This window comes from Myodes glareolus, chromosome 3 (assembly GCF_982192425.1).
Source record: "Myodes glareolus chromosome 3, mMyoGla1.1, whole genome shotgun sequence".
Taxonomy (NCBI): Eukaryota; Metazoa; Chordata; class Mammalia; order Rodentia; family Cricetidae; genus Myodes; species Myodes glareolus.
Window position 1 is genome coordinate 32,306,263 of NC_142028.1, and position 14,816 is coordinate 32,321,078.

The 14,816-nt window shown below is 48.6% G+C and overlaps 1 protein-coding gene across 34 annotated transcripts in view; it reads left to right on the forward strand.

Annotated features, from left to right (window-relative positions):
* The window catches only part of Cacna1c (calcium voltage-gated channel subunit alpha1 C), a 656,696-nt gene that overhangs the window by 453,508 nt on the left and 188,372 nt on the right, over nt 1-14,816 (forward strand). For all 34 annotated transcript variants that reach the window (XM_087904356.1, XM_087904337.1, XM_087904340.1 and 31 more), the window contains exons 4-5: nt 1,384-1,523; nt 10,028-10,167. In XM_087904356.1, the coding sequence (XP_087760482.1) occupies nt 1,384-1,523; nt 10,028-10,167 (280 nt within the window). The remainder of the gene's footprint in view (nt 1-1,383; nt 1,524-10,027; nt 10,168-14,816) is intronic.

Genomic DNA, 14,816 nt, shown 5'->3' on the forward strand with positions numbered 1-14,816 from the left:
GAAGCTTTGGCCATCTGTTCTGGCCTAGTTTCCCACAGAGTCCCCAGAACCCGTGTAGCCCCCACAGAAGGCCTTCATGGGAGATGGCAAGCCGTCACAGGCAGTGGGCCTCTCTGGTATGTGGCTTGTATGTGTGTGGGCCCAGAGGTCTTCAGTGGATGTTCCTTGGCCTGGCAGAGGAGGGGGACATGGGTCATAGGATCCTGAGCTGAGAGCCTCCTGGAGGCTGTGGACTGGCCCGACCTGCTTTGTGACCTGGGATAGACTGTCCCTGCCTGGTGTTTTATGACTCCAGGAAGAGGCTGTCTGAGGCTCCTACAAGGCTGAGCCATGGAGAATGAAGGGACCCAAGCAGTCTCCACCAGGCCGTGCCCGCCCCCGCCCCCCCCCCCAGGCTCTGTGTTAGGGTAGGGAGAGGAATACAGTGGTTAAGAAGAAAAACATGTGCTTCCCCAGAGTTGATTCAGGTGAGTGCAGTTAGGGTAAGCATTACATGCTAAGCACCAATGTTTCTCCTAGGTATTAGGGGAGAAAAGGCTGCTCTGCCCCTTGAGAAGAAAAGCAGGCTTTTGTATTCACCATGTAGTCCCTGCTCAGCTCCTGTAGGTTGGTTACCTACAGAGTGTCTTTGGGCAGAGAGCTATTTTCCCACAAGAAAGATCTCAAGTTTCGGGATCCACATATTGCCTCTGTTCAGAAATTGATACCCTCAATTTCTTCAGGGCAGTGTTTTTGCTTTTATTTTGTATGTCAGCTAGTGCCCTCATGAAACCCAGCCTGCCGCCCTTGGGGCTTGTTAACAGAAGTCTGGCACAGTATTGCTAGGGCTCAGCTCACCTGCTTCTAATCCCCACTGTCCTGGTATTATTCCCCTGGAGACCAAGACCATCTGAGTTCTCACTTTAGAAGGCACAGCAAAATGTTATCTGGTTAAATGACTCTTTGGGGGTGGAAGTTTTGCATGGTCCTAATTTACATTTTAATGACAGCATTTGAAAACAACAAAACTCTTCACTCTCCTGGAGCTGGAGCTCTGGTGTTGGAGGGGCTGTAGATTCACTCAGTTAGCTTGCAGGCTGCGTATCCAGCCCTGTGCTCACCATTGCTCACCTGTGCTCACCTTTGCTGGCCGCCGCGTTGCATTCTGGGAAGCATATCAGTAGGCCATTTCACCAGGGAGCAAGCGTCACAGTGTGCTTTTACAAGCGGTGACACCAGTGACGTTACAGGCCATGTGCTCTGTTGGGACCACACTGAGTACACAGTCTAGGCTGAAGCCTCGCGCTGAGTGCGACAGCACCTGTGAACTCTGCTGCGTCTGAACTTCCCGAATCCCTGAACTTAATGATTTATTTTTCTCTCTTTTCTATTTTTGTTTCCTAGGAGCGAGTGGAATATCTCTTTCTCATAATTTTTACCGTGGAAGCATTTTTAAAAGTAATTGCCTATGGACTTCTCTTCCACCCCAACGCTTACCTCCGCAATGGTTGGAATTTACTAGATTTTATAATTGTGGTTGTAGGGTAAGTGTGGAAGTTTTGTTCTTTTCCCTAACCTTGCCTGTCCGTGCCTCTTTCCCTGCGTATTCCTACCTCTGATCTGATGGAACCGAATTTGCCTTCAATTAAAGATCTGCACAATGAAAGGCTCTGTTAAAAATCACTTTGAGTTCAGACTGCCCCCCAAGAGAGAAATTATAAACTTACCACCCCTCCCACATGTCACTGTATGTGTGCATATGCACCACCACCCCCACCAGCACCCCCACCAACACCAATACCCCCACCACCCCACCCCCACCACTACAGCTTAAGGAACACTGTAGAGGAGGGGGAAGAAGGCATTTGAGAGCCAGAGGAGGAGTGCCGTGAAGCGCTGTCCTGTGGGCACGGCATGGCTGTGGCGCTCATGAACTCAGTGCGGCTGCCATCACCTGCACGAGAACAAGAAGGTACCGGGCCGATGGTCCACAGGCCCCAGGCCTTACTGGGGAACTACTAGCAGATAACAGCTGCGGGGAGAAAGAGAATTATTCTTTTTGTAAGGGTGTGGGCTCTGGTAAGTCTTCCATGCTCCAGTAGATGGATCCACGCTCCTACACATATCTGACTGGATGCTGTGATGTGTAAATAAAAAAAAACATAAGTTGGGAAGGAGATGTGTTGGGGGATCATGGGAGAGCTGGGAGGGTAAAGCAGGAGTAGGTATAGTTGCATTTCATTGTATATATGCATGAAATTCTCAAACATTAAAATTTAAAAATATAAAGACATATAAAATTGCACATAAATTTTAAATTTAAAAAAAATGGAAACTGTGATCTCTTTACCAAGAAGTTTGTAAATTCTCCAGAGAAAAATGACCAGTTTTTTTCTTGACTAAAAGCCAGCGATATCCTTGGGACGCTTGCCAGAAGCCAGTGATACTGAGAGTGTCTGGGGAGCTCTGATCTCTTAACTGGTTCCTAAATGATTCTAGGGTTACCCCTTTAGGGAGGCAGAATGTAAAAAGAGTAATGAAGGCCAAGAGAGTAAATTCTGGCATGAGTGGAGACCGAACATTCCAAAGAGACCAGGCCAATCTCCTGGCCAAAGGACCAACCCTGGGAGGCAGGCTCACCTTAAACCATGCAGAGGAACTAGATGGGGTAATGAATACCTTGTACTGGAGGCCTAACTCAGACATGCTGAGCCAACCATTACTAAACCGGTAGCCCCCTATATTGCAGTTTCTTTCCTCAGGACAGGATAGAAGAACAGTGCCTTCATAATTAGTTTGAAGAAAATGACTGTTCAAAAGTGAGACGAGGGGTTTTTAAGAAACATTTGCTCTGAGTCTTTTCTATCAAATACTATATAATTTGTATTTTATGGCAAGGAATTCAGATTTGTTTAATCTTCCCCAATTTATAAAACTTCTATGCAAATGTTTTCATTTCCCCCTCCCACAGCCTTTGTTTACACAAAAGGCCCTCTACATTCTTGGTTAAAATGGCTGACTCCTCCCCGCTTCATTTCCTATGTGTCCCTTCTTTTAAGACCCCCCACTTTCATTGAGGTCAGACCCCAGATAACTGGTAAATGACACAGTCACCACCTGCATTAGAATGAACACCAAGTGCCCCCTCCCGTCTCTCTCTGTGTTTTGTTTTTTCAGAGCTTACCCTCTTGACCAGGAGAAAAGTGTTACCATATTCAGAAGCTTGAAAAAATAGAGAAGTTAGCAACTTCCCCAAAAGATTCTCCTTAATATACCTGTTCCTAACGGTATATTACGGGAATATGAGGGAAACATACCGTGTTAAGACAGTGGTAGAATTCCAGCCATACTGGAGTGTTTTGAAAATGGAGTTGCCTTTACAGCAGCTTCCACGCAACCACACACCAGCTCCTCTGAGCTGGGACCATTGGAAGCCTGGCAGTCACTTCCAGGGCAACCACTCTGCCAATTATTTTTCCCGAGTCTGACAGGCTCCAGTGCCAAGTGCAGAATGTCAGGAGGCTCTTACCCCTGGAGCTTCCTTTTGGTGAATCCTTTGTGCTGTCCCTGGGGAGACCCAGGCCTTGGTGGCTTCCCCAGAGCAGCTATTGCTCATGTTCTGTGGAGCACCTGATTGTTTGTCACTGCAGAAAATAACACAGGAGCCAAGGAGGCCTTCATAGTGACTTCCTTGTCCTTGGCCATCCAGACAGCTCCTAAGGGTTAAAATGGTTTTTGTTTTTGTTTTTGTTTTTTTCTGTTTGTCTCACATGTTTTGGCCAGTGAATGAAGCTCTTTGGCCACATGAGCACTGAGTATACTCAAGAGAAATGAGGAGCCCTGAGGTCATTGGTTATTAGTCGAGTCTAGATATGGTTCAAAGGTTGGGGAAGGACACACTTCTGTGAAGGGTTTCACTGCTTTGACTCCCGACAGAGGAAACTAAGATCTGAATGAGCCAAGCGCACCTTAGCACACCTTAGCAACTGTCTCAAAAATGACTTGCTCACAACCCTTTAAGCCTTTTAGAAGTTCAGCGTCTTTCTCAGTGTGTCCTGGGAGCGCATGGCACAAGCGGGAAAGAGGCAGTGCTTCTGGACACGGTGGAGGCTCTGTGACCTGCAGGGACCATCTGCTTTGGGCAGACACTACACGTCTCTTCCCGTGCTCATGGGAGGTGTTGTGTAGGCAGATTTTTCTTTGGACTGTGAGCTCGCAAAAGATGACATGGAAATTTATTATTAATTATGAAAGCTTGGCCTACAGTTTATGCTCGTCCCACTAGCTCTTATAACTTAAAATTAACCCATTTATATTAATCTACATTTTGTCTCATGGCTTTTTACCTTTCTTCCATCTTGCATCTCCTGTTTCCTCTCCATGTACACCTCTCCCATGCCTAGGTTCATCTCCTCCTTGCATCTCCTGTTTCCTCTCCATGTACACCTCTCCCATGCCTAGGTTCATCTCCTCCTCACCTAGAAGTCCCACTAACCTCTTTCTACCTAGCGATGGCCATTCAGCTCTTTACTAAACCAATCAGAAGGTGCCTTGCCAAAGACACATACATCCTCACTGTGTTCAGGAAGATTATTCCACAACAGTGGTGTCATTCAATGTGATCTGCCCATTCATAGCCTCGCCTGGAAAATGGGAAGAGGAAACAAGATTAGTGAGGGACCTCAAACAGAAGCCTCGAAGGTGGGATTCAGCACTTTCCTGCCCACGCCACAGGAGCTAGTGCATCACTGGCCGGTGCTTGTCTGTTAGTACCTTGTTGGCCCCTGCTTCACCCTTTAGAATGTAGCTCCTTATTGCTAGCACTCAGCCAACTTTTCACAGGGTCCGCCCATATCGACTTCCCTGCCTGAGCTCTGGGCTGAGATGGGAAGTACCCAGGCTTGGGATTCTTTCAAATAACACTTGCTCAGCTTGCGGTCTACTATGGTCTTTGGGGTGTCCCTCACTGATCTCACATGAAGCCATATTTAGCAGCTAGATTTCTGTATTAACCCTATGAGTCTTACATCAAGTCTAAAGCCTAGCTTTCTTTCTAACTAGGAAAATATTCCCTGCCCCCAGAGGATATGAGTTACCCCTTCTCTCTAGCCGCACCCCCTTTTAGCCCCTTTACAGTAGTGAGTGGATTCTCCTTTGTCTCTCTGTCTTTGGGAAACTCTTTCCTCCTGTGCTTTCCTCTGAAGCTACATCTGGGAAGGTTTCTTGAGATCTCCTCCAGATCAGAGGGGACTCTGACTACAGCCAAGTGTCCTTCGTGTGTCTGATCGCCATGCCGGTGGCATGAGCTAAGAGGTATTTTCTTCCCAGAGTGGCATGATCTCTTTGGTCTGTTGGGAAGAAGGGGTGACTGAGAGAATATAGAGGGGGCTTCAGAGCCCTCTCTGTGAGCCACCTGCTCCTGCACAACCCTAGAAATATGGACTCCTCAGTAGGTCCCCATTCAAGGGACGCTAGCCAGCCACAAAGCCTTCTGCTGTATCCCCAGCACCCTTTCAGGATGACTCTGTAATTGATTCTAGGGCTCTCTGGATCTTGTTATCTTCCTCTCTTAAAATCTCTAAGGCCTGGCTGTAGAAATATTTGTCATGCCCCCAGCCCAGCAGGACATTGGAACCAAGCTGTTAGGAATCAGGGACACAGCCTCTAATTCAGGTGATATACTCTGGGTGCTCCTTGCCAAGAGCTCCTCCTACAGCATGCCTAAATTTTCTACCCCTCCTCCATTAAAAGCAGACCTCACTAAAGTGTTCCAAGCTGAAGGGGGCGGGGCTGAGGAGAAGAAAGTCTTAGACATCTGCTCCCTTCACGGAATTCTCTTTCATGACCCTCCTGCCCTCCGGTAGGTCTGCTGCTTTCTTCCGCAGGCACCGTGAACAAAATCCTTTGACCGACTTGCAAACTGGTCTCTGATTCTGTGGGTCTCAGATGTAGATTTCGGTGAGAAGATCCTTCCATTGTGGACCCACTCTCCTCATCCTGGCAGCTGCTGCCCCAGACTCAGGCCATGTGAGCGCCACGCCGAAAAACTCAGAGTGCCCTGCAGAGGGAAGGAACTTGGAGACTTTAGGTCTGCCAGAGTCGGCCGAACTTCCTTTTTCCTTTTATGAGTATATGAGTTGGGATTCTGTTTTCTATTTTTATTTATTAATTAAATTTTTTCCTTTATTTTACATCCCAGTCACAGTTTCCCCTCCCTCCTCTCCTTCAGTTTTCTCCCCCCTCCCGCCTCCCCTCTGCACTTTGTCCCCATCCACTCCTCCTCTGTCTCACTGGCTGTGATAATGGACCCAATTCTAATACCCGGCTTCTTCGCTAACATTGTCCTCATTCATGTAGACTCAGCGCACTTCGTTGCAGTGATTGGAATAGCTTTTCTAGGTACGAAGGACTCACTCAAGCTGTTCTCTCTGTTTCTCTCCATGGACACCAAACACCTAGAATTCTGGGCCACCCATAATCAGGTATCCTGCTGGCTAAGCCCTTCCTTTCACCCCTGTCCTGCTGAGACCGCCCACTCCCCACACACCCACCTATCCCAGGGGTCTACAGACACCATCTCAAGGGTCAAATGGAAACCATCAACATAAGAGCTGTGTAGTGTCTGTCCTCATTGCTTAGGCCTGCCTGTACCGGGAGACTGGCCGTGTGGAAATGGGAGTGTAAAACTAACTGCCTTTCGGTTAAACTTCATTTGCCAGCAGGTGACCCACCCATGCCCTGAACCCTCAACTTTCTGTCTGATTGCCCCGTTCCCTGTCAGGCTCTCCTCTCTGCACTGCCTCTCCATAGTCACTGGGGGCAGAGGCTTCACATGGCTGGAGGAGTCGGAGGGAGCTCCAGTTTCTACCTTTGTCATCTGTCATCAGACTCTGTACCCACCACTTGTCACAGCCCTCCGCTCACCTGTGAGTCCCTCTTCCTTGTCCAAGTAGGCACGGGCCCCTCAAGTTCTTCTTAATACTCACGTGCCATCTTGCCTCTCGCTTCTCAACTTCTGGGCACTGTCTTCCCCAGAGATCCTGACCCCGTCCTGTCTCAACTGCCCCTTCCGTATCCATAGCTAGTTTCTCTGTCATGACTAATCAAATACCCTCCTCGTGTTAGAGTGTCCTATCAAATGCTGCTCCTAACCTTACCTCCCTGCAGCTTCCTCCCTCAAATACCATGACTTCACCCTGCTACCTTCTGTGTGTACCTCCTCCACTCCTGGCCTTTTCCCTTCAATCAATTTAGGACCCCTCTCCATCTTCAAAACCACACTAGCATGGACCCTTGGTCCACTCTCTCTTAACTTTGCTTGGCTTGTTTACCTGGAGAAAAATACCTACCCAGATCCCATCCAACTACATGGAAATATTGGTACCCGAACACAGAAATACAGAACCACAATGTCAGATTGGGCTTTCCTCATGACCCCACTCTATCCCCTCTTCACTTTCTTGGGTCACTCTTCTGTAGCTTTACTACCCTCTTCGAACTCTCCCACTATGCCCTTCTCTTCAGATTTCCAGCTAGTACCCTGGGAAAGACTTTCCCCAAGGGAAAAGGCAAACAGAAGAGGGCTTTCCCATGTCTCTATACCGCATCTATGACCGTATAGTATACCTCTCTAGGTCTCTGAAAGAAAGCAGACTCCTAGCAGGGCTTCTCTTCCCTTTCCACCATGTTTGTTAGCTTCTGTCCAGCTGAACTTTGCCCCATATAAAGCCAGCATCCTCAGAGTACCACAAACCATCCCTCCCTGCCCTCTGAAGGATGTGAGTCCTCCCCATTCTGCATCACCAGCTCTTTCATCAGATGACTCCCATCTCACACACAACTCTGTGCCACACCCACTTTCGTTCTTCTCTGCAGGGAGTTCCAGAGAGTTGCTATATGTACTTAGAGTCATATACAATCACGGCACCTGAAACTGAAGGGTACAGCACACGTAAAAACATACGACATATTTCAAAAATTGAATATAAAACAAAGGATAAGAAATAACCTTTTAAACTATATGTTGACATGCTGTATTTTTATAGTGTTGGTCTAGATAAATGTGTCTCCATAGTTAACTCACCTCCTTGTACTTTATTAGTATGGCAGCTGGAAAGGTTGCTCACTTGGCTCCATTTGGGCTTCTTTGTGTTTCTTTCAGGCAAAGCTTGCTATTCTCACTGGCTCCAGCTTTTGCCACTCTCTCCTGGGCCTCTCTACTAGGCCTTCCTCCATTACCCCCCAAATCGGGTATTTTCTAGGTCTCAGTGGCCTTGGTTGTGCTAAATGAAGTAGTTAGTATCCCACAATAGTCTTCTGCTCTGGACAGTTGACCGTGGCCATCTCGCTTTTCACAGTCTCCATGGAGTAACAAGTCTGCTGCCCAACAAACCACTCCTCAGTCTCCTTCTCTGATTTGTTCTCCAATTGCCTCCATAGTGCGGGAGGACCCTATGGTCCAGTCTCTCACATCCGACTTCTACCCAGACCTCAGGCTGTCCAACCCTACTTACACCCTGTACAGAAAGCAATTCTGTCTCTATCCTAGACCTTCTTCTGGCCCTCAGACACGTGACAGCAGCTCGGAAAACCATCAGACACACCGCAGTCAGCCCAGACTTGGAGAAGCTGACATTAGCATGTGGATGCCTGTACCGCCACATTCCATCCTTCCTATGGCTCCAGCCCAGGCTGTTGGAGTCAGTCACATCTCATGCTTGTCACCTCACACTCCCCTACTAGTCCAGTACCAGTCCTACTAGCTCCATCTTAAAAATAAATCAAGCATCTGATCTCACCAACTCCCAGTTATCACCTGGCCTGAGCCCCAGCCTCTCTCCCTGGGTCACTGCGGCAGCCTGCTCTGGCCTGCCCTTGACTGCCCACTGCCGGCACCATTGGACTTAGTTAGACTTCACTCAGAGTCCCTTTCCTGCCCAGGTTTCCAGCTTCACCTTCCTCCCATTTTCTCTCTCCCAGTTGTTCTGGCAGTTTGCTGGCCCCTAACATCTTATCTTGCATCTCTCAGGATCAGTGTCCCAACCACTTCTCTGCCTGGAGGGGTCCCCAGACAGCAGCAGAGGTCACACACTCACTTTCTTTGGGTCTCTTCTGAAATATCACCAGAGCAGGGTTCCTTTCTGAGCTGCCCCTATTGAAAGACTCGTCTCTTACCTGTGTCACTACGGACCCCTTCTCTTTCCAAGTATCACACACTACGAGGTCTGGTTACTGAAGCTCAGAGCCTGACTGCTCTATTCTGCTCCCACCTAAGCATCTAATACAGTGCCTGGAGCAGTAGGTGCTTGTGTTTGTTGGAGATGCGCAATCTCAGACACATCGTTAGAGCAGACGTCTGTGTGTTTCAGTGTTGTGTCTGCACAGGCTGGTGGGTCCTGCTTGAAGCTCTCCCACCGACCCTTCAGCCATTCATTCATTTGCTCAACATGTGACTCCTCGGAGGCAGCTACATGCACTAGTGAGGTGGATTTCGATGTTTTTTTTTTGTTTTTTTTTTGTTTTTTTTTCCGTTGTTGTTCCCTGGAACAAATCACACCTAGGTGACCGTCAGGATGGAAGAGCAGGCAGGGAGCCCGTGGCTCCAGCGTGGTCGTCAGGATGGAGGAACAGGCACAGTGCACGTGACTCCTAGCATTCATGACAGGGAAGCTGGAGTCCACAGCAGTGGTGACAGCAGCCGAGAGAGAGGATTAGACTTCTGGCATTGTCCCTGTGCCTCAGCAGCTGTGCCAGGGCCCTAGCTCACCTAGGTCAAGTACACCCACACACACTGTGACAGACAGCAAAGGGCTGCCCCTCACCCACTCAGCACTCTCTGTGGGAAGCGTCCCCTCCCCGTGTGTGTGTGATACCACCCCCCCCCACCCCCCCCACCCCCCGCTGATGGAATATCAACTTGTAGCCTTTCACTGGCCTCCAGTGGCCACACCTGTGACAGGCTCCAGCAATCTAGGCTGGGTTCTTGGACTGGAGCCCAGCTGAGCGACCAGCTGGGGTCCTGATGGCTCCTCTCTCCCCTCTCTTCTAGGCTTTTTAGTGCCATTTTAGAACAAGCCACCAAAGCCGATGGAGCCAATGCGCTAGGAGGGAAAGGAGCTGGATTCGATGTGAAGGCGCTGAGGGCTTTCCGCGTGCTTCGTCCCCTGCGGCTGGTGTCTGGAGTCCCAAGTAAGTAAAGCCCCGTTCTTCTCGACGGTGTTCTCATAACTGCTCTTCTTCTTTGCAAAGTGCTGGTTTCTACGAATAGAAAGTTTTCTTATAGACAAGTCTCTGATTTAAAGTTGAAGTTCTGGCGCAAATGCACCAAGCACATGAGGCCCAGCTTCTGCAGAAACCCAGGGAATGTTTCCAGTAGTCACACAAAACCAAAAGGAAACCAAAGGAAGGGAGCCTAGGCTCCAAAGAGAAAGGGCCCTCAAGCTATGTGCATCTTGCGTGCCAACATCGGAATGAACACATTTACAGCAGACGAGCCTGGGCCACAGAAGGCTAACCCCTCGTCTGTCCTAGCTCAGGAGATTAATTCAGCTCTCTGTATTTTCCCCCAAAGAATGTCAAGAAGGCATCACTGGACATTCTGAAAGCTCAGTCCCCTGCCCTTTCCTCTCTGCATATGCATGGGGCATCCTCAGCTGCACACAGAGACATGATACCTGGCAACCAGAAAACTGGGTTCTGCCAGGGAGAGGGGCCAAGCTCTCAGAACTGTGTATGGGGAGACTTGCTGCCCTCCAGGATATCAGCCACACAGACACTCCCTCTCTCCCTGGTAGAGGCTCTGAGTCAGGAGCTTTGGGCACCTCTTGACTGCAGCAAACCACAAGCAACCTGCTCCTGAAGAAGCAATCAGTATACTGTAGAGTATAGGGTTCTTCTTCCTCATTCTATTCAATATGGGAGTCTGGGAAGAAATCTGGGCTTGTTGACTGAAATTGTATGTCTTAGATCAGTAAGCCTGTGACTTATATGGTCACATGGCCAGAGGCAGGAAAACAGACATCCTTTGAGATGTCCTGTGCTTAGCACCTGAGGGCATTCTTACTGCTTGATAGCATCTTAGATTCATAAAGCCCCAGGAAGCTACCTAGTTGCTAGTACCATCAAGTGGGTGTATAGAATTATGGGGGGGTCTTAATTAATTAGCAACAGAGTAAGTGCCAGACCTGGGTTCCCATCTGCCCTTTCTGCCATACCATACCACATTCAAAGAATTAAGGCTATCATTCTTGACTGTCTTCCATGTTTGCATGGATCTCCTATCTTTTCAACTGCAGTAAGGCTCCCTGAAGCCCAGCATTGTACCCTTTATTGTCCCTGATTTCTGTTCAGCTTCTCTCTAGCCCAGGTGGGGGAACCTGGCAAGTAGGTGAAAACAGGAGCTGGTGCCTTGGCTGGGGCTCCTATTGCTGCGATAAACACCATGGCCAAAGCAACTTGTGGAGGGAGGGGTTTATTGCAGCTCACTACTCTCAGGTCACACTCTGTCCCTGACGGAAGTCAGGGCAGGAACTCAGGACAGGAACTGAAGCAGAAGCCACAGGGAGTACTGCTGACTGCCTTGCTGATCTTGGCTTGCTCAACCTGCTTTCTTATACAACAGGGTCAGAGATTATAGAGCATCTCAGACTGAAAAGTAACGTGGTGCTAAGCCTCTCACACACAGTTAAAACTGCCATTGGCTACTCCACCTCAACCATTTCACACTATTTATGGTTTATATGATGGCCAACATCAAGCTCCACATTTGTCATACTTGATGACTTGATTGTTCTTGATTATTCCTCTATAACTCCATAGAGGCATTGGGAAGCAAAATGGGAGGCAGGGGGGTGACTGTCAACATGACATTAAAGGAATTTATGGAGGTACAACCAATGTGTGAGAGACAGGGACTGTGAGCTAACCCTAGACTCCTACCCCAAAGTTATCATAGACAGGCTGAGTCTCACCCTGTTACTTAAATTTACCTTAGGGGCTTGGGAGCTTCCCACATTGTGAGGGCTGTCAGGGCTTATCTCCCTGGAGGACTGGGGCAGCGCAGGGCAAGAGCACTCCACTCGGCCTTTGCTTCAAGAACAGAGGATCTCAAATGCCATATAACCTACGAGCAGACACAGTGTGTCTGGTTCACAGTTGATGATGGAGAGGATTAGCTGCAGCCTGCCGGCTGGAGCAGCTCTCTGGGATAAACAAGACTCTATGTGCTGTCCAATTCTGGAGCCTCAGCCACATCTGCAGCCGCTGTGCTGTCTTCATGGCAGAAGCAGATGATTGGAGAAGATGGCCTGGAGTTGGCACAGGAACAGTCCCAAGGTGTGCTAGATTACACTCCATTGGGCAACGCAGCTCATATAGCTAACCTCAAAGATAATTGGACAAAAGCGTGTGGTAGGCCTTCTGTATTGTGAGTCCTCATCAGAGATTTCAAGCTACTGCCGATTTGGTGAAGAATCACAGATACACCGAGAATGCCTTTTCTCTGAACTTCCGGAAAAAGCTTGGCTTAACCTTTTGTGCTGTCTTAGTTTCTGTTCAGCATTTGAAACAGTGAAGAATGAGGTCACAGTGACCAAGTGCATTGGTTTAACACCACCCCCTTTCCTCACAGCCTTTAACAAAACTCTTTGTCTTAGTGTTTCTATTTCTGCAATGAAACACTATGACCAAAATTAAGTTGGGGAGGAAAGGGTTTGTTTGGCTTACACTTCCATATTGCCATTCATCATCAAAGGACCACAAACAGGTCAGGAACCTGGAGGCAGGAGCTGATGCGGAGGCCATGGAGGGGTGCTGCTTACTACTGGCTTGCTCAGCCTGCTTTCTTATAGAACCCAGGGCCAGCCCAGGACAGCTCCAGCCATAATGGGCTGGGCCCTCCTCCACCAATCGCTCATTAGGAAAATGTCCTACAGCTGGATCTGATGGAGGCATTTTCTCAGCTGTGGTTCCCTCCTTTCAAGTTGACATAAGCTAGTGAGCATGCTCCTGATTGGAGTCGTATCTCCATGTTGACACCACTTCTATCCTCCCCTCTTTACTATGCTCACTCATCCAGGCTTTCTCCTCCCCTGCTGTACCGCTACAGTAGTGATTCCAGTGGCCTCTTGTCTGGCCCGTTGGCCTTTATCTCTCTGGTTAGTTCTGCAGAGCTGGCCTTTAACCTCTCATCGCTTGGCATCTGAGACACTGTTCATTCCCAGCTCTGCCCTTGCATCCCTTGCTCTTCCTTCTTGCAGTTCTTTGTGGTTTCTCATTCTCCACCCTTGGGGCACTGCAGTGCTCCTGGTGCGGTCTTTGTGCCTCTTCTCCATCCGCACTCATTCCCCAGTTGTCCTGCATCATCCAGGCTCACAGGATCAAATGTCACGTGCTTAGCCTCTAGACCTGAGAGTCACACACCCAGTGTCAATGAGTGTCGTAACTGACTGCGTCCCAACCCCACTCTCCACTTCCCAGATCCTTTCCCACCTTAGTAGATGTTGACACACCTTTCAGCTTTTTTCTTTTTGGGCCAAACACCTGGCTTACTTCTAGTTTTGTTTGTTTTATCTTTTCATCCTTTGCATTAAATCCAACAGAAGAATCTCTCAACTTTACTTTCAAAATATGTGAAGAACATTTCTTGCTGTTTCCACATTCTCTTCCTTTTCTGCCACCACCATTTCTCATCTGGACAGAACTCTCTGCCTCCACCTATATCCCTAATCAAAATGCTTTAGTTAGGGTGTGTGTGTGTGTGTATTCATATTGAAAGGGGATTTATTAGTGTCGTTTGCAGCCTGTGGTTCATCCAAATAGTACAACGGTATCTGTGTCCTGATAGAAAGGCCAAGGATCCACATTTAGAGAGGGTCTTCCACCTCAGATAATGCAACCAAGGAAAATGTCCTTCAGCTGTTCCCAGCTTCTTGAGTTTTAGTTAATTCCAGCTATAGTGAAATGGATAGCCAAAATTAGCCGTCACACCCAGCCTAAACTGAATGCAAAGACAACATGGCCCTCTTGATATCCAAGTTCTGCCTTGTCCTTGCCCCATGAGAAGCTCTAAGGCCCCTAAGCCACCCAGAGTGGAAGCTGAAGTCCCCTTGTGCTGTCTCACATTCCTCCTCCGGGGTCCCTCCTCCCTCTGCTGTGCCCGAACTGTGGCTTTCATCAGCCTTCTTCCCACCCTGGAGGACTCAGGCTCTCTGCCAAGGCAGGGGTCACTGCTCCTTCCTACTGTGGTCTTGACTCGGCCATCCCCTCACCTGCCTACTCTCCTTCTCTAGTCTACGCTGAGATAGTCTCCTAGCTTGTCACTGCCACCCTGTGTCAAGCATTCTCTTGACTTTCTTGTCCCAGACCAAATTACTGTCCTAATTGTCCTCACATCACTTGTCACTTGCACTAATTGTGTTTTTATTTGTTTGTCATCCGTTATGGCCAGGGTCACAGTTTACAGTATCTTTGTTCACAGCCATATTTTTAGCACCGACAGTGGTAGATGGGTATTGTAGAAAGTGTGGCCATCATCTCAGACCCTCATGCCGAGCGCCATTCTGCATGACAGCTAAGACTACCTGACTCCTCAGATGCTGCTAATGCTTTGGGACCTGTGTGTGTGTGTGTGTGTGTGTGTGTGTGTGTGTGTGTGCTGCATTTCCCAGTCCAGAGTCTGAACTCTTCTTCTCTTGTACTAGCTCTTCATGGCCATTGTGTGAGCTGTAGTCATAGATGTCTGTCTCTGGTGCAAGTTTCTTAGGAAAAAAAGGATAATTCTATGGTTTTTGAAACTTGCAACTCTAAACTCTATGGGTGAGGGGCCCCAAAAGTTGCTG